The sequence below is a fragment of the Cyprinodon variegatus genome, unplaced genomic scaffold (genome assembly GCF_000732505.1).
Source record: "Cyprinodon variegatus isolate N-32 unplaced genomic scaffold, C_variegatus-1.0 Scaffold790, whole genome shotgun sequence".
NCBI classification, from domain to species: Eukaryota; Metazoa; Chordata; class Actinopteri; order Cyprinodontiformes; family Cyprinodontidae; genus Cyprinodon; species Cyprinodon variegatus.
The window spans coordinates 210,674-228,803 of record NW_015151243.1 but is presented as its reverse complement, the minus strand read 5'-3'; the positions used below and the strand labels follow the sequence as shown (position 1 = coordinate 228,803).

The following is an 18,130-nucleotide window of genomic DNA, read 5'->3' as shown; positions in this document are numbered from 1 at the left end:
AAAAAAAAAAAAAAAAAATTGTCTGAATACCAAGAAAGTAAGTTGATTTAATTTGTGTTTTGATAAATGTGATTATCGAGGGAAAATTCTTCAGCTCTTGATCACTAACAAATTTGAATGAACCTCTGAATGGAGGGAAAACAGCAGACCCATGAATACTATATCATACGGATTTAAGGTACACTAATGAAATTAATTGTGTTGAGACAACTTGAACATTACTTTGACATTATATACAGCAAAAATTATCATTTAGTAAGATTTAGGATAGTTAGAAATTCAGATACCATTTTTCTTTATCTAATAGTTTATCCATATCCATAGTTTATTACAGCAGAACTGAAGAGTTTCTTTACCTTCTGTGGTTCTTATCAAAATTGATTGAGATGATGTAGAGGGCAATAAAGGAAATTTAGAGGAGAAGGCCTGGCATATTTATCCAACAAGATAAAATACTGAGGCAAATGCTAACAACTTTTATTTCTTGTTTTTTTTTTGTGTAATAGAAAAGTATGAGGCCCTCTGGGGAACATGGGGCTCTTTTTTTGTTTTGCATTACCTCACAAATACTTTTGAGTTTTGTCCATTTTTTAACCACAGTGACGTTTGTTTGAAGTTGGATATTTAAGCTCCGCAGAGTCAGCGGGATCTAGCCATCAGTTGATCTGAATGAGGGACTCCGACAAATCTTTGAACCAAGTACTCCTGATAAACAAAAATCAATAAATTCCTTATCTTATGACCAAGTCAGACAAAACTAATATAAAACCATGCCATTATGCACACTTGCTTTTATGCAATTTTAAGCTATTTTCAATTTTTATGCTATTTTTAAAGACAAAAGTTGGAACTTTACTTCAATAGCTTCAAGGTCATGTGACCTACTGAATTAAATTCTTTGTGAAATTGTTTTACTATTAGCCTGATGAGGCACACTCAATTTTATTCCTTTTTAAGCCTTTGTATATTATTCCTTTTTAAGCCTTTGTATATTTTTAAACATTTTTAAACATTTTTTAATTTTTTAATTACAAAAATAATTGATATTTCTTCAATAGCTTCCAGGTCATGTGAACCACTAACTCCAAATCTATGTCCAGATCTACTACTTTGGCCAGATGCATATATATATATATATATATNGAGCAAACAGGTTGAGGATCACTCCAGATCCTGTTGGTCTCGCAGGTCACATCAGATGAGCCATTTATGATGAATCCCGGATGGCATTTAAAGTGACACGTTGTGTTGAATTTGTGCGTCACGCCTCCTGAGCAGTTAAAGTCACCATTTTCAGGTGCAGACAGAGGGGGGCATTCCACACCTGGGAGCAATTGCGGGTCAAACACAAAACTGTTATATAATACTCCAAACATCGGATAGTTCTTCGAATGTTCAATGTTTTTGAAAGGAAATAGTTGCCGATGTGTGTATATTTTGTTAATTAAGTATGCCTAAGGAAACAAAGGAAACAGATGTTGAGTCTAATGTTCTGAAAACATGCAGGGTGAGTAAAAAAACAATATTAATGACAGTGTGTGCAACAGATAACAAACAGGTCAGCTGTCTAAACTGTTATCAATAAAGGGATCTGCTTTATTCTGGCATTTTGTACTTCCTGAGCTGTGATAGATTGAACGTGACCTTCTAGATCAGAGCTTTTGAAAACTTGCTATTTTTGCACAAATTATCTTGAGCCAATCTTTACGCTGTACTGGGAAATTCTTGTAATTTTCTTCTCACCTGTTTGACACTTGTCTCCCTCATAGCCAGGATAACACAGGCAGGTTGTGCTGTTTATGGTCTCCCAGCACATGCCGTTTACACATGATGTTTGGTTACACTGAGCTGTTGAGAAGAGTTTGACTTTGTTGCTTCTGATGCCATATTACAACAATTTTATTTTACTGTTAACTTAATTTATGAAAGTAACAATTTGTACTCACCTTTGTAGCAAACTGCATATTTTTTGTTGGCACATTTCTCATCATTCCACTTCCCATGATTATTGCGACTGTTTACATACATCTCAACACAGAACTCTGCGCTTAAGTTGTTGTTTGGCTCATTTTCAGCCCATGACGTGTTACCGACCCATGTGCTGTTATTCCCAACCCAACTCCAGGTTTCATTTATTTGTTTTTTGGTGATACCAATCCAATAATATGGAGAGCTATCTTTTGTGGGTAGTAGGGAAGCAATATATGCATTCTCTTTATCACTCTGTATCACCACTAAGTCTGTGAAATGTGTCTGGCACCACTTTCTAGCTTCAGTCCAGTTCATTGTATCTGTTGAGTAGTGATACGTCCATCCCAAGTTAACATCAGCAAAGGACCAACCTAAAAACAGATTATATTTAAATTTAAGGATTGCTAATACTAAATCAACTCCTCAATGTATTATAACCAAAACCCACCTAAGATGCTAAACAGAAACCACTTCATCTTCAGTTAGCAGCTATTATCTGTTTGAAAAAAATAAGGTGAAAAGTGAAGAGCTTTGGAAAGTCATTCGGTAACAAAATAAGATCTTGCTTACCCAGAACTGCTGATGTAAGTGGCAGCTTGATTTTTAGTAAATTTTCCCAGTTATGTTTAACCTCAAACCACAGCCATTAGTTTGGTGCAGCTTCAAGTCAGAGAAAGACTTTTATACTTTCTCTCTGCCAGTTTGGCTGGCATCATCGTTGAATAGCTGGATGTTTACAATACGAACTGAATGGAGGTGCCGAAGGATTTATCAGACTAGTTAAACTTGAATTAATCTTTTGGGGAATTCCACTCATTTTCTGATTCTAGGGTCGATTTTCTTGTTTTTAAGTACAAGGAAATAAATATTATTCAGGCTCTCTGTTTCTGAGTTATATAACCATGTCTTAGTCTGTCAGGTTGTTTTAGTATGAGTTTTTTTTTTCTTTGATAGAATAGAGATGGATTTTTTTTCCTCTAGGTTTACTCTGGTGCCGCTGATTACCGGCATGATCGCATAATCCCCAAACTCATTGTTGACTCCTGATTTGACTGCTTTCAATCCCAGGAACCAGGAAAACATTTTTATCACAGAGTCATCTGTAAATCATTCGACTTCCTATGCTGTTCTTTATGTCTGCATAGATGTCTTTGTTATTTTTTATTTGATCATTTTAGAAAATGATCTCCACAACGCATGGGATAACTTAAAATGGGATTTATTTAACAAAAAAATCATAACTGGTTGGAGAGGAGAGGGAAAGGGACAGAAAGAATGAGCTAGCTTCGTGAGAAAGAATGGTGCATCTTCATCTGGATCTGATTTTATCCTGGCCAACTGCCTCCACTTCCAATCAGCACCAATTAGAAGCTGTAAAACAAGGATTTTAAAGACCCAAAGGAAAGACTTCGGGCCGTAACAAACAGTGATCCTTGGTTGATTGATTGGTTGACTTTATTGATCTCACAGTGGAGAAATTTACTCGTTACATCAGCTCAAATAGTCAAAAAGAGAAGAAGAAAGTGCCAAAGGAAGAAAAAGGTGCATGGGAAATATACAGTATAAACAGTGCGTCCATATATGACAGCTAAGTCTTTTTTTCTTTATTCACTTTTTAATGGGGATCTTTATGGCCAATGCAACCCTTGGCTTTGCTGCTCTCCGGTTTATCTGCCACATTAAATGTTGGTTTCTCTACCCACATCCACTTAATAAGATTATTTACAACCTGTTGCAGACATGTGCCAATTGCTTAAATAGCTTTAAAGGAATTAATCCGTATTGCATTTAAGTATTTTTTATCAGAATATCTTCTGCTTAAAAAGTCTAACTATTGTTACAGATTTAATGGGATCTGAGATGCTTTGAAATTTTTCATGATATAAAAATACAGAAATTTCAACCATCAATACCTTACTGCACAATAAGCCGTTTTTGTTCTGTTTCTGTAAATGGATCTGTCTCTCACAACATACCAATAAAGAGTGAAGCTTTTAGGTTTCTCAGATAAAATGAATGCTCACTCAAACACAAAAATAAAATATATTTTTTTCTTTTTCTTTGGGTATCAGATTAAGATATTGCAATTTTTAAGATAGTACCACATTGATTGCATAATTTATAATTAACAAAGGTAAACATGCCTGTCTGCCTGAACTTCTACTACTGAAGTGACGGATTGTGACCCTCAAGGAAAACACATTCTGTGAAATAAGTTGTGTTAAAGCAAAGCCATTGAGCTGACCAAGACACAGTAATCTGAAATAGATGTTGTTGATGTCGTGGAGACAGAGACTTATGCGGTCAAGGTCACGTTAAACAATAGGCCAGGTTTGGTCTAGTTGAAGAAGTGAAAGTTTTTGCTATGGGACTTTGACTTATAACCCTTTGGTCATTCTCCCTAACTGCTGACAAATGACAACCTCTCTGCAGAGAATGCTGATCATTTGTGAAACAGACAATTGCAGAAGTTCATTTTACTTCCTGGGGATTTTACCCGTATTATTTTTCTACCCCTTTGAAACAGAGGTCAGTTCAGAGGCAGAAACAGGATGACTGTCATTGATCAGAGTGTGGGAAAAGTTTGAGACAGACATAATTGCTGAGCAAGCATACATGGTAGGACTTTTTGTTGATAGCTAAACCTTAATGCTTAATATGGAAACAGAACTGGTCTAATATAGGACACGGTGATGTGTGATATATAATGAATACATTTTCAGTTTTTAACACATTTATTAGGTTTAATTGCATATAAAAATGTGCCCAAGCATGTACAGACGCAGCTGACCTTAAGGGCAATGATTATTTTTACATTAAATATGTAGAAATACAGATCCTATAAATACATACTGTATAGAAATATATATATATATATATATATATATTTATATACCGTAAGAAAGTTATTTCACAATTTCACCCACAATCTTGTGCAACATTCACAAAAAGGCCAAAATAAAATAGATTTCCAGCATACTGATGTGTAGTAGAACAATATGTTCTATATTAAACTCCCATTGGGAGAAAATTCATACTTCTAACTTTAATCCTTTTTGGTTAAATTTATTTTTAAGTGTTGTTTTTTTTTTTAAAGTTGATGCTTAGATGAGACTGTCGATGCTGTTTTTGTAGACCTGGAGTGGTGCCTCCACCTCGGAGCTGCTGTGAGGAACAACATGAGAAGAAAACAAGATGAGTTTATTGATTCTTAAAATTTCTGATTTGACCTGTTAAAAAACGACATTTACCTGTTCAGCTCAAACTTGGAGGCTCTCTGCTTCAGTTTTTTCATAACCCACATAGCCAGAGACAGACCGGATACTAAGGCGGTGCCCCCTGCTGCAACCCCACCAGTAACAACAGTGGCAGAAACTGGAGCAGCTGTGGAAACACCACCGAATGTGAATAATCTGACCCAGGATCAACTCAGTTTTATATTTAGAACATTGACTTTTTTTCTCTTATGGGAACCTCTTTTTAATCTTCTGTTTTATTTACCTCGACAAGTGGGTTTCTTTTCGGTCCAAGTGCCACGACGATTACAAGTCAGGATCTTGTGTCCATCTAATAGGAAATCTGGATTGCATCTGAAGGAACATGTAGAGTTGAAAGCCTGCAGGCTGTCTGTGCAATTCATACGACCATTTTCAGGCTCTTCAAGAAGAGGGCACTTGACAGCTGGGGAATAAGGAGGAATCATGTTATAAAATGGAACACAACACATCAAGCTTACAATTGAGTGCACATGTAGGCAAGAAATATTTTCTGTTTTTTTGGAGTGCGCACTCAAAGGTAACTCTCACCTTCACAGTGTGGCACCTGCTCACTCCATTCAGCTGCTGCTGTGCATGTGACCCTGCTTGGTCCCACCAGGTGATAGCCAGGGGAACATCTGAAGCTGCAGGACTTTGTAAAGCTGAAACTTCTGTCCTCGCAGCTCATAAAACCATTNGTGGAGAAACTGAAGATTTTATGTACAGAAAACTTTACAGAAACAAAACACTAAATGATTGAATAATCATACCTTTGCAGGTGGGCGTAGCATGACTCCACTGACCATCCTCAGAACACTGAATGCTTTTCTCTCCCTGCAGTTTAAAGCCTGGTTCGCAGCTGAAGTTACAGGAAGAGTTGACTCCCAGTGATTCACTGCACTGAGGGATCAGATTATCTCCTGTTCCCGGATTCTGACAAGTTATGGCTGTCATTGGGAAAGGAAAAAAAAAAATTCAGTTATAGAATTTTTATGCAAGACCTTTCTGCTTATTCTTAAAGTGGCTTCAGGTCTTTTTCTAAGGAGTGCATATTTAAAGTTAACTCTCACCTTCACAGTGTGGCACCTGCTCACTCCATTCAGCTGCTGCTGTGCATGTGACCCTGCTTGGTCCCACAAGGCGATAGCCAGGGGAACATCTGAAGCTGCAGGACTTTGTATAGCTGAAAGTCATGTCTTCACAGCTCATAAAACCATTGTCTGGATCCTGAAGAGCAGAACACTGAACAGCTGTAAAAAAAAAAATTGAATTGAAATAAGCTTTTGAAATATTTTTCAATTCTTGAAAACACAAGTTTACAAAATAGCCTCAATTTAAAGTGAGTACAGAGCACTGGACAGCAGCAAACGATTTTACAACATGTCAAATAAACCTTTTTCAGTTTGTCTAAAAGACAGAAATGTGATCTTTATTGTTAAAAAAAGTTTTTCTAATTGTGGAAAATCAGCAGCCGTACCGACACACGATGGCTTTGATGTGTTCCATTTCCCCGATGATTCACATTGTAGAGTAAAGAAGGAGGAATCATCCAGTTGGTATCCTTCCTCACAGGTAAAGCTGCAGCTTGAAAGATAGCTGAATTTTTCCAGGGGGTCAGAACAATTGACTGATCCTCTTGCAGGAGCAGAGAGTTCCTGACACCGAACCACTGCAGGCGGCAGGACAAAAAATGAATACAAACCTTTATTACTAACTCAGAAAAGGTTGAAATGCTTCCTCCTGTGTTGCTTTCTGTTACAGTTAGACTTACATTCACACGTAGGAGCCTGACTGGACCAGTCCTTTGTTGCAAGGCATCTCTGAGGTTCTGACAGAGTTGGTTGGTATCCTTCCTCACAGGAATACTGGCACAGCGAGTCATAGGAGAAGTTCCCGTACTTATGGATGCAATCAACCCTTCCTTTTTGGGGGGGGATCACTGCATCTTTGTCACATTCTACAACTACAAATAGAACATAATACATTTAGTCAAATGCATTTAAAGGTAAATACCAACGTGAACCAAAACTGGAAAAAAATAAAAAAAACTAAGTACATTTTCTCACCTTGCTCACACTTGTCTCCATAAAAACCTGGATTGCATTTGCACATGTGGCTGTTGATGGTCTCCACACATTCACCATGGAGGCATGAATCCGTTTTACAGGACGCTGCCAAAAAACACGTATTTTAAATTCTTTGGATTTTAAGCTTTAATGACGTTTTCAACTTAAGATCAGGAAAACTGAAGAAAAATGAAGAGCTCACCTGTATAACACAACGCAGTTTTACTTTTTGAGCACATCTCATCATTCCACTTTCCTTCATCCACCTCCCTTTTAATGTACATCTCAACACAATCCTCCGCTTGGCTCGATGTTTGCAGCCTGCCCCCATTTGGTTCATTGGTTGCCCAGTTTTCTGCCTCTTTTGTCAGTGGTTTGTTGGTTCCAACCCAGGTCCAGACATTATTAACCTTGCGAATCCCAATCCAGTAGTAGCCTCTCCTCCTGGGCAGCAGAGTTTTCAGGTGCTCAATCTCCTCTTGGTTTTGAATTGCCACCATGTCAGTAAAATGTTCCCTGCACCATTTTCTGGCTGATTCCCAGTTCATTGTGTTGTTCGACGCGTGGTAAGACCAGCAGTATACAGTAGACCACATGGACAGCACTGATGACAGAGACCAGAGACAGGTGTTAGACTATGGGTCAAAGAGGATGTAACAAAAATATATTCAAAATGGTTGAAATTCTGTTTGAGCTACATTTACATACCTAAAGAAAAGCAGACCAACTGCATCAGCGAGGTAGACATCTTATATCACTCTCCTGTAATAATCAAAAAAGGAATTTCTGTCAAAATAAAAGAAAAAATTGATTAATAAAAAGCAATGCCAAACTATCAATAACTGACATGTTTAGAGCAAAAAGGAAAAGAAATCCACTGAACTCACAATTTTAGGTGTGTTGACTGAAGAGATGAAATAGTCTCGTGCTTCTCCTGAGCTCTGAGCTTCATGTGTTGAGGAGCCTGTTTTTATACCCTATACTCTGATGCAGTCCAGGTTTCCTGGAAGCTNCAGTGATTCACTGCACTGAGGGATCAGATTATCTCCTGTTCCCGGATTCTGACAAGTTATGGCTGTCATTGGGAAAGGAAAAAAAAAAATTCAGTTATAGAATTTTTATGCAAGACCTTTCTGCTTATTCTTAAAGTGGCTTCAGGTCTTTTTCTAAGGAGTGCATATTTAAAGTTAACTCTCACCTTCACAGTGTGGCACCTGCTCACTCCATTCAGCTGCTGCTGTGCATGTGACCCTGCTTGGTCCCACAAGGCGATAGCCAGGGGAACATCTGAAGCTGCAGGACTTTGTATAGCTGAAAGTCATGTCTTCACAGCTCATAAAACCATTGTCTGGATCCTGAAGAGCAGAACACTGAACAGCTGTAAAAAAAAAAATTGAATTGAAATAAGCTTTTGAAATATTTTTCAATTCTTGAAAACACAAGTTTACAAAATAGCCTCAATTTAAAGTGAGTACAGAGCACTGGACAGCAGCAAACGATTTTACAACATGTCAAATAAACCTTTTTCAGTTTGTCTAAAAGACAGAAATGTGATCTTTATTGTTAAAAAAAGTTTTTCTAATTGTGGAAAATCAGCAGCCGTACCGACACACGATGGCTTTGATGTGTTCCATTTCCCCGATGATTCACATTGTAGAGTAAAGAAGGAGGAATCATCCAGTTGGTATCCTTCCTCACAGGTAAAGCTGCAGCTTGAAAGATAGCTGAATTTTTCCAGGGGGTCAGAACAATTGACTGATCCTCTTGCAGGAGCAGAGAGTTCCTGACACCGAACCACTGCAGGCGGCAGGACAAAAAATGAATACAAACCTTTATTACTAACTCAGAAAAGGTTGAAATGCTTCCTCCTGTGTTGCTTTCTGTTACAGTTAGACTTACATTCACACGTAGGAGCCTGACTGGACCAGTCCTTTGTTGCAAGGCATCTCTGAGGTTCTGACAGAGTTGGTTGGTATCCTTCCTCACAGGAATACTGGCACAGCGAGTCATAGGAGAAGTTCCCGTACTTATGGATGCAATCAACCCTTCCTTTTTGGGGGGGGATCACTGCATCTTTGTCACATTCTACAACTACAAATAGAACATAATACATTTAGTCAAATGCATTTAAAGGTAAATACCAACGTGAACCAAAACTGGAAAAAAATAAAAAAAACTAAGTACATTTTCTCACCTTGCTCACACTTGTCTCCATAAAAACCTGGATTGCATTTGCACATGTGGCTGTTGATGGTCTCCACACATTCACCATGGAGGCATGAATCCGTTTTACAGGACGCTGCCAAAAAACACGTATTTTAAATTCTTTGGATTTTAAGCTTTAATGACGTTTTCAACTTAAGATCAGGAAAACTGAAGAAAAATGAAGAGCTCACCTGTATAACACAACGCAGTTTTACTTTTTGAGCACATCTCATCATTCCACTTTCCTTCATCCACCTCCCTTTTAATGTACATCTCAACACAATCCTCCGCTTGGCTCGATGTTTGCAGCCTGCCCCCATTTGGTTCATTGGTTGCCCAGTTTTCTGCCTCTTTTGTCAGTGGTTTGTTGGTTCCAACCCAGGTCCAGACATTATTAACCTTGCGAATCCCAATCCAGTAGTAGCCTCTCCTCCTGGGCAGCAGAGTTTTCAGGTGCTCAATCTCCTCTTGGTTTTGAATTGCCACCATGTCAGTAAAATGTTCCCTGCACCATTTTCTGGCTGATTCCCAGTTCATTGTGTTGTTCGACGCGTGGTAAGACCAGCAGTATACAGTAGACCACATGGACAGCACTGATGACAGAGACCAGAGACAGGTGTTAGACTGTGGGTCAAAGAGGATGTAACAAAAATATATTCAAAATGGTTGAAATTCTGTTTGAGCTACATTTGCATACCTAAAGAAAAGCAGACCAACTGCATCAGCGAGGTAGACATCTTATATCACTCTCCTGTAATAATCAAAAAATGAATTTCTGTCAAAATAAAAGAAAAAATTGATTAATAAAAAGCAATGCCAAACTATCAATAACTGACATGTTTAGAGCAAAAAGGAAAAGAAATCCACTGAACTCACAATTTTAGGTGTGTTGACTGAAGAGATGAAATAGTCTCGTGCTTCTCCTGAGCTCTGAGCTTCATGTGTTGAGGAGCCTGTTTTTATATCCTATACTCTGATGCAGTCCAGGTTTCCTGGAAGCTGTTTTCATTTCCTTGGAATTTCCCCTACCTCACGTCTCCTTTCACTTCTGAATATTTAGGAAACCTGACTAACTTATTGCCTCTTTATTTTTCTTCTTTGTGAGAAAAGATATTAAGCCTTAAGTAAAGATTTTATATGTCACATTTTCACAAGTTTATTTTAATGTGTTTTTGATTTATACCTAAACTTGCTCACAAATACCATCCTACTGCATTATCCTCTACTTCAAGAATTTTACACCATAAAATTGGTCTTTAAAGTTGCTAGTATTGAGATACAACTAATTTAAATCAGATTATGTAATATATGGAGATGTCTATTGATAAATTATTAACCATTATTAAATGCAGAAATGCTGCTTTTAAAAAAGACGTACAGCATCTTGCCCTTTAAACTGCACAGTAAACTATTAGGGATGATGAAACACATAAAATATCATCAAACCTAAATTTTCTTTTTATCCTGAACAGTTGATGCTCTAACTCTCAGACTTTAAATGTTGTTCAGTAATAACAATTTTCCCATTCAGAGATTGAATTTAGACTTTAAGGTTTCCTTGTTTATACATTTCTTAAATGTTCTGAAGTTTTCAAGCACATTTTTTGAACCCAGATATTTATTGTCCTTAAAGGGAAACTTGGATTAGCACTTTTCTGGCCAAAAGAAAATAAGATACTAACTAACTAAAATAACCATACAAAAAAACTTAAGCATGGTCTCATGTTCAGGGCAGCTGTGGCCATTTGCTCTACAGAAGGTGAGGATAGGTAGAGGTTCCCAATGGTCGTTTGGTACAGCCAAATTGTCTTGCATAATTAGGGTAGAAATGTTTGCTTCAATCAACTTTGTTAGATTAGTCATGGTAATACAAATAAAATGAAGGCTGGGCAAAGGATGCATTAAAGTTTTGACCAGTCTGAAAGTTTTGGCACAATAATTAAGATAAATTAACAAGAAAACTGTTTTTCAACAGAAGCAGCAAAAGCTGGAGGTCCACATAAAGTTCTTTCCATTCATGGATTTTTGATAATGACAGCGGAACATTGGGTAGCATTGCTGCCTTGCAGCAAGAAGGTTCCGGGTTGCATGTTCTCCCTGTGCATGAGTGGGTTCTCTCCAGGTACTCTGGCTTCCTCTAACAGTCCAAAAACATGACTGTTAAGTAAATTGGCTTCTCTAAATTCTCCTTTAGTGTGAATGTGTGCGTGAATGGTTGTTTGTCTTGTTTGTGTCTGTGTTGCCCTACGATGGACTTGTCACCTGTCCAGGGTGTACCCTGCCTCTTGCCCATAGAAAACTGGAGATAGGCACTAGCACCCTTCATGACCCCAGCATGGATAAGCGTGATAGAAAATGGATGGATGGACTTATTTTCTGGAGGCTTATTCTGTGTTGCCTGACAGTAACATCCTTATTCAACAGAATCAAGGTTATTTAAACTTTCTGCAGTCTAGGTTTTTATATTCATGTGCTTTTTGCTCTTTGGTTTTGCTGACTTTAGGGTGGGGACAATTGTCCTCGCACAACAGTTTGAACCATTCAGCAGTTTTATTAAAATCTTTAAGTGGGGAAGTGCTTGTCAGAGGTTGATGCTGGCTTTTATCCAGTGTTTACAAATGCAATCTATTCAAACATCCTCATGGTACTCCAGTGTGCTGGTTAGTATAGCTGACATGTTTGTGCATAGCTGCAAAACTTACAGACTTTTGGGAAGAAAGTCAATTTTATGTCACTGAGATAGTCTTTCAAACTATTTTAATTGCAACCCATTTGTTTCCCTTGGATGTAAAAGACTGTTAAATTTCTCTCTTCATTTTAATATTCTAAACCACTTCATAGATCGAGCAACCAAAACTAAATTTCAGCATCAGCATAGATTCACAAATTATCATTGGATCAAGATGATGTTTAAAAACAAAACAATACATATTTAGAAAGGCAAAAACAAGTATTTTAAAAGCAACACAAATATAAAGTTTTAAATAGCATAGAAACTGTACAGGCTGTTTTCCTGTCTATAAAACCCTTTGAGATTTAGGATTTAGAATTTCCTAGCAAGGATTTTTTTTTAAGAAACTGTACTTAAAGATTCAAGAAGCATGAAAATTGTGAGGAATTTTCTTTTATCAAAGTCCTTAGAAGAACATTTCAGCAGTTTTATCTAACCTAAAACAGGGATATTCTTTCTTCAATTTTTTGGGGGGGTCTGTGTCACAGTTGAGACAATAATTTGCTCCTCGATCTTTATCTGAGTAGGATGGAATTATTTATATTCACATTCATAAAATATAATGCTGCTCTGAGACAGACTGTCGACCTGTACCCCACCTCTCGTGCATAGCTGCTGGAGATAGGCACCGTCCCAACCATGACCCTGATGGAAAAGCAGAAGATGGATGAAAAATTGCATTGGACTATCCTTGTTTTCCTTTTCTGCTCATGGCATTGTTTGGGTAATGTGCATGAAAAAGAAGAAATTAAAGAAAACAAGGCCGGTCTAATATGTTTTTTCAATGACTGTAGATTTAACCTACCGTAGGTTAATACCTGTCTAAATGTAGATATAATTATTGGAGGCTCCTGTGATTAAGAAAAAATCCTTCTTCATACAAGGATGAATACATGTTGGTCTGATTGTGAAAATGTACAAAAAAAGGATATAAAAAAAACATTATATATATATATATATATATATATATATATATATATATATATATATATATATATATATATATACACTAAACCCATTTTACCCATTGATTTCAGTCCTTTCATTTGTACTAATTGCTGTAAAAAAAGGTATTCCAACAGACAATACATGACCTGTAACATAGGTTTCACGATTCAAAATGAATTGGAATTTCCAGTATGAGAATATCATGCAAAAAGGTATGTAGACTCTTTAAAAGATTCCCATGAGGATAGAAGAGCCGCGGTTTAATGTGAGGCGCCTACAGGCTGACTTTTTTCCTCCTGGTGACAGCTCACATCCTTCCTCTCTGGCTCAAGGTGCTGGACATTAGCCATTGCTCCTTGACACCTCGCAACCCTAACCTCTTTACCGGAAAAACATTAACAAGGCTTTGATTAACTCACATAGGACTGCACTTTGGACAGATACTAAGCTTTAGTTTTACTGAAAACAATGGACCTTTTTACAAATTTGCTTGAGGTATCAAACCATTTTCCTGTGCCGGCTTAATCCTTTCAGGGTGGAAGGGGAGCTGGATCTAAATCCAGCAAACAAGGGGGGAGAGGACGGAGACACCCTGGAAATGTTTTCAAGGCTGTCACAGAGACAAAACATATACCTTAACCATGTACCTACTTAAAAGAAATTGAGAGCCTTTAGTTAACCAAGCATGCATTGTTTTATCTGCTGTTGTTTTTGTCTGTGAGAACCAAAATAAACTAAACACTCATTTTGGAAAACACCACACACATTTCTTTTATATACCGGTATTTGAAGGATCTTCTTTTGGCAAAGAAAAAAAACAAACAGAAAAACTGCTGAATTCTAGCTGTAATTTGGAATGGACGGGATTATTTGTATCCCTATTGGTAATTACAACTTCCGTATTGAAAATGGCATCCACTTATGCAGGAACATTAAACAAAGTGTACAGATGCTCAGTAACAACACATACAATGCTGCTTGGCGATAAGTTTCCTAAAGTAAATTCAAAATGTTTATTTAAAGACAATAGCTCATCTTGGATCCAACTTGATAGTAGATTAGTGGCTTCCTCAGAAAACTTTTTCCGTAATTGGCTCAAATCCTAAAGCTGCAAGATTTATTTGAATTCTTGGCAAGATTGTTCAGGAAAAGGTTTAACATGCAATAGTCATATATTTTGCACTCTGTATAAATGAACATACCATAACTGCACAACCATAAACTTTTAACTTCAACAAAATCCCAAAAGCTTTGTCAGAAAATGACAACACAAAACTAGCACTAACAATCTCTAACAGTAAAACTGCAGCTATCAGAATCAGATATAAAATTTCTAACAGCAGCCAATATGCAAAACATATTGTTCATATAGAACTTATAAAAACGTTTGCCAAACAAGTTGTGAGCAGCCCTGAGAAGCTACCAAAACCACGAGCATATAAGTCTAAGACTGCATGAGTGAGAGTGCCGACTCAGATTAAAAATATATTTGTTTTTACATTCTCTTGTACAAATAAGGATCTGAAAGTGTTGAAAACTGTTATTAGTGCACCAATTCAACCTTTTTGAAAGCGTGAGAAGAGGAAGCATTGCTAAAAGAATGTTTTAACTTGTATGTATAATGCTAACAACCTGAACAAAATCCTCCTCCCCTGTGAAACATTGTGGTAACAGCATCGTGAAATGACTTTACACAGAGACAGGGGACTGGGTCATACAGTAGTTCCAGGAACAATGAATGGAGACATCATGACAAAAACCTAAAGAGAGACAACCTAAAAAATTTTAATGTCATGATAAAGATCATTTATATGTTTAGAATGGGAACCTAACGACACATATAACAGTTCAACCATTGTATATCAAAGCTGAATTTATTTAAACACAACTCAGAATATATTACATAAAAAGTTCTGTATAGGAAAAATTGCATTCCACCCGAGAATAGATCTTTTAGTTTTTCCCATTTTATTCTGCCAATCCGAGGGCTACCAGACAGATTAAAGCAGTATCATCCAGGTTTAGATGGTTTAAAAGGTCCAGATGCAGGTTACTGTATTTTAAAATGTTTTTGAACCAAAAACTACATCATGAACTTGTATTTGTGTCATAGCCTGGTAGCCTGGTTCTAACTTGAGCTAGTGTAGGTCATAAATGGTCTAGTTGCAACTGACAAATGGAAATGAAGGTTTATAAATCTATGTCCTGAATAAAGCCCCAGTCTCTCTCTTTCTCTCCTTTGCTCTATACTTTTTGTTGCGTATTACATATGTTAATTTTTCTTTATTGTATCTGTGCTTACCACTGTTTAGGCAGGCTAAATACATCACCCATCATTGAAGTAATATATTCTTTACATCACACTGAGCCTGGTTCTGCTGGATCTTGCTTCCTGTTAGAAGGAAGCTTTTCCTCTCATCTATCACTGCATGCATGCTTGGTGTGACGGATTGCTGAAGAGTCATCAACAAAATGCAAGCAAATGTCTGATGATAGAATCCTGCAAGTATGGTTTCCCTTATTTTACAAATCTGAAAGTATGATCTGGATTTCTCTAGTGCCTTGAGATAATATGTTGTGAATTTTCAATATATAAATTAATAGATTTGATATTGAATGGAACTTCACAGTAAATTTTGTTTGTTAAATAAATAAAATGGAATGGGTTGAGCTTTTGCTGTGGAGTCTCCCATTTTTATTACCAATAATGGGTCAAATTCATGACATGTTTTGATCAACAAAGACCAGAAATCCAATCAGAAACAGCAAATCAAAACTAAAGAGGCAGTGGAACAAAGCAATCAGTCATTGAAATTGTTTCTAAGATTAGGCGATATCAATTTCCCTAAGGCCTAATGGCAAAAGTGCACAAATGGCCAAGAGTGATTTACCAACGTGTGAAGCATGCTGCACGTGTACAACTGTCTCTGTTTATTTTAGTCTCTGAGGTTTGTGAGAAAAACATAGAGAACAAACGGCATTAAAACATAATGAAAAAACAATGGAAAACACCAGACAGGTCAGACATTAAAAACTGATACAAACCTCTGTAAGGTTTGCTTTTGGTCAGAATAACTGAAAGATAAAGTAAATCTGCAATAAAAGTCTTCAGATTAAAGCACATCCATGCATAGGAAAAGTCCAGTCAAAGCCAAACATGAATCTCATTAAGAATCTGTAACGAGGTTTCAAAAATTTGTTTTTAGAAACTCTATGTTTAATCTGACTTTGATTCAATGACTGTGGGGGGAAATAATATGCAGAAATTTCAGTCATTAAAGCTGGTAGACATGTACCTAAGATAACTTGCAGGTTTCTTTGCAGCAAAAAATGCATTTTTTTATCTTAGCTGACTCAGGGTACTTAATAAAAATGTACACCCCTTTAGATATTTTTAAGTAGAAATGGTTAAAAAAACAACAACAACAACAAAAAACCATAAAGACATAAATAAATGTTTTTGTTTTCCTTTGCAATTTACAAAACTTTAAGATGGCCTCTTTAATACAGCATAAATTAAATATTTAAGTGCGAATGTAATGCTTCTTATTTCCGCCACATGGGGTCACAGACGTGCATTCACGACAACGGTGCCAAACGGTGCTCTGTCCCTTTAAGAGCGGAAATAGACGCGGTGGTCCAAATTAACCCAACGGATCATGCTCTGTGCTCTCTGCAGATCTGTGATCAGTTGGAGGTTAACTGGTAGCTTTTATAGAGCAGCAGCCACAATGGCAGAGGCTCTTGCAAAAATTCCCGACGTTGAGATTGATCACGAAGGGACCTTTAAATACATACTGCTTAGAGTGAAAGTAAAAGATGGCGATGCGCAGAAAAACGTAGTGCGAGGCACTAAGAGTGCAGAGTACCACAGTAAGTTCATAAAGGGCAGGTTTTCTGCTGGAGTAGTGTCAAATTGCTCAAAACACTGACTAATTGGAACGATTTCCGAAAGAATAAAGCAGACTATGACTTTAATACTCAACAAATACACAAAAGAAAGCATATTTCACATGCTGCTTATTTTGCTTTAGTGTTTAAACATGTATATATATTTGTTTTCTTAACAGATCACATATTTGAGAAGGTCAATCCAGCTCTGGAGGCCTTAGGAATGGAGTGCAAATGCCTTGGAGGAGGGAAGATAGAGCACGACAACAAAAACAAGAAGATCAGGGTGTTTGGAGAATCAACTGTGAGTTCATTTCAGTTGAGAGATGTTTAAATGATTTCCTTCTCTGTTGTTTTCATACTGATACTTTCATTCTTCTTTGCAGGCATTTGGGAAAGCAGACCACTCTGTGTCTGTGGAGAAGCTGAAAACTGTCTTCGGTGACTACGAGGTCACTTGGTCTGATGACAAAAAATAACTCCTCTTCTCCTGTAGAGATGGCTACCTTCATCTATGACTCCAAACCATGTGTTCCGTTATCATCCAATTTAAATTCAGCATTAAACTCGCAGCGAAAGCCCATACTTATACAAAGCACTCTTAATTTCTGTTAAATTAAACATTTCTTTCAACTCATGTTTTTTGATCTTATATTATGTTCCGTCTTTGTCTTGGCATCACTTCATATGAGTTGGAGTTTGTTTGCCAAGGGTAAAGTCCATACAGGAAGGTATGAGCAAGCTGCAATCACTGCCACATCCTGTTACGCTGAGGGAAAGTTTGCTTGACGGGCTAGAGGCAGATAATGAGTTTTTCTTTCAATTTTGTTTGCAACCTTTCATGTCTGGGAGATGCTGATTAACCTCCTGATAAAATCAAAAGTATATAACCTCGGTGTATTTTTATAATCTCAACAGATTTTAGCAGGTCATAATAATTTATATCAACATATATCTTCAAACTTGCATCAACTTTATAAACCTCACCATGTATAAAGGTGTATGTCTGAGGTTTGATAGAGATTAAGTGCACCTAGCATGTTGCAGAGCGGTCGAGAAGT

General features: G+C 37.1%; 2 protein-coding genes across 2 annotated transcripts; one reads left to right on the top strand and one right to left on the bottom strand.

Moving 5' to 3' along the window:
- Positions 1 to 4,892: 4,892 nt before the first annotated feature.
- sele (selectin E) lies at positions 4,893 to 10,423 on the bottom strand. The gene is made up of 17 exons (XM_015396311.1): positions 10,376 to 10,423; positions 10,197 to 10,274; positions 9,691 to 10,092; positions 9,489 to 9,593; positions 9,194 to 9,385; positions 8,900 to 9,091; positions 8,493 to 8,672; positions 8,278 to 8,369; positions 7,497 to 7,929; positions 7,295 to 7,399; positions 7,000 to 7,191; positions 6,706 to 6,897; positions 6,299 to 6,478; positions 5,999 to 6,175; positions 5,473 to 5,652; positions 5,223 to 5,355; positions 4,893 to 5,136 (listed from the first exon to the last, which is right to left on the bottom strand). The coding sequence occupies exons 2-17, from the start codon at positions 10,234 to 10,236 to the stop codon at positions 5,076 to 5,078; spliced, it is 2,856 nt and encodes a 951-aa protein (XP_015251797.1). The 5' UTR covers positions 10,237 to 10,274; positions 10,376 to 10,423; the 3' UTR covers positions 4,893 to 5,075.
- A 6,394-nt stretch (positions 10,424 to 16,817) lies between these two features.
- On the top strand, positions 16,818 to 17,928 carry LOC107098573 (14 kDa phosphohistidine phosphatase-like). Its single transcript, XM_015396313.1, has 3 exons — positions 16,818 to 17,051; positions 17,249 to 17,373; positions 17,456 to 17,928. Exons 1-3 carry the CDS (start codon positions 16,838 to 16,840, stop codon positions 17,546 to 17,548), a joined length of 432 nt encoding a protein of 143 aa, XP_015251799.1. The 5' UTR covers positions 16,818 to 16,837; the 3' UTR covers positions 17,549 to 17,928.
- Positions 17,929 to 18,130: the final 202 nt, after the last annotated feature.

Excerpts from the sequence above, each read along its gene's own strand:
- LOC107098573 (XM_015396313.1), top strand. The coding sequence starts at position 16,838 with ATGCTCTGTGCTCTCTGCAGATCTGTGATCAGTTGGAGGTTAACTGGT. Across the intron at positions 17,052-17,248 it reads TAAGAGTGCAGAGTACCACA|ATCACATATTTGAGAAGGTC; the intron begins GTAAGTTCATAA and ends TTTTCTTAACAG. Across the intron at positions 17,374-17,455 it reads GGGTGTTTGGAGAATCAACT|GCATTTGGGAAAGCAGACCA; the intron begins GTGAGTTCATTT and ends TCTTCTTTGCAG.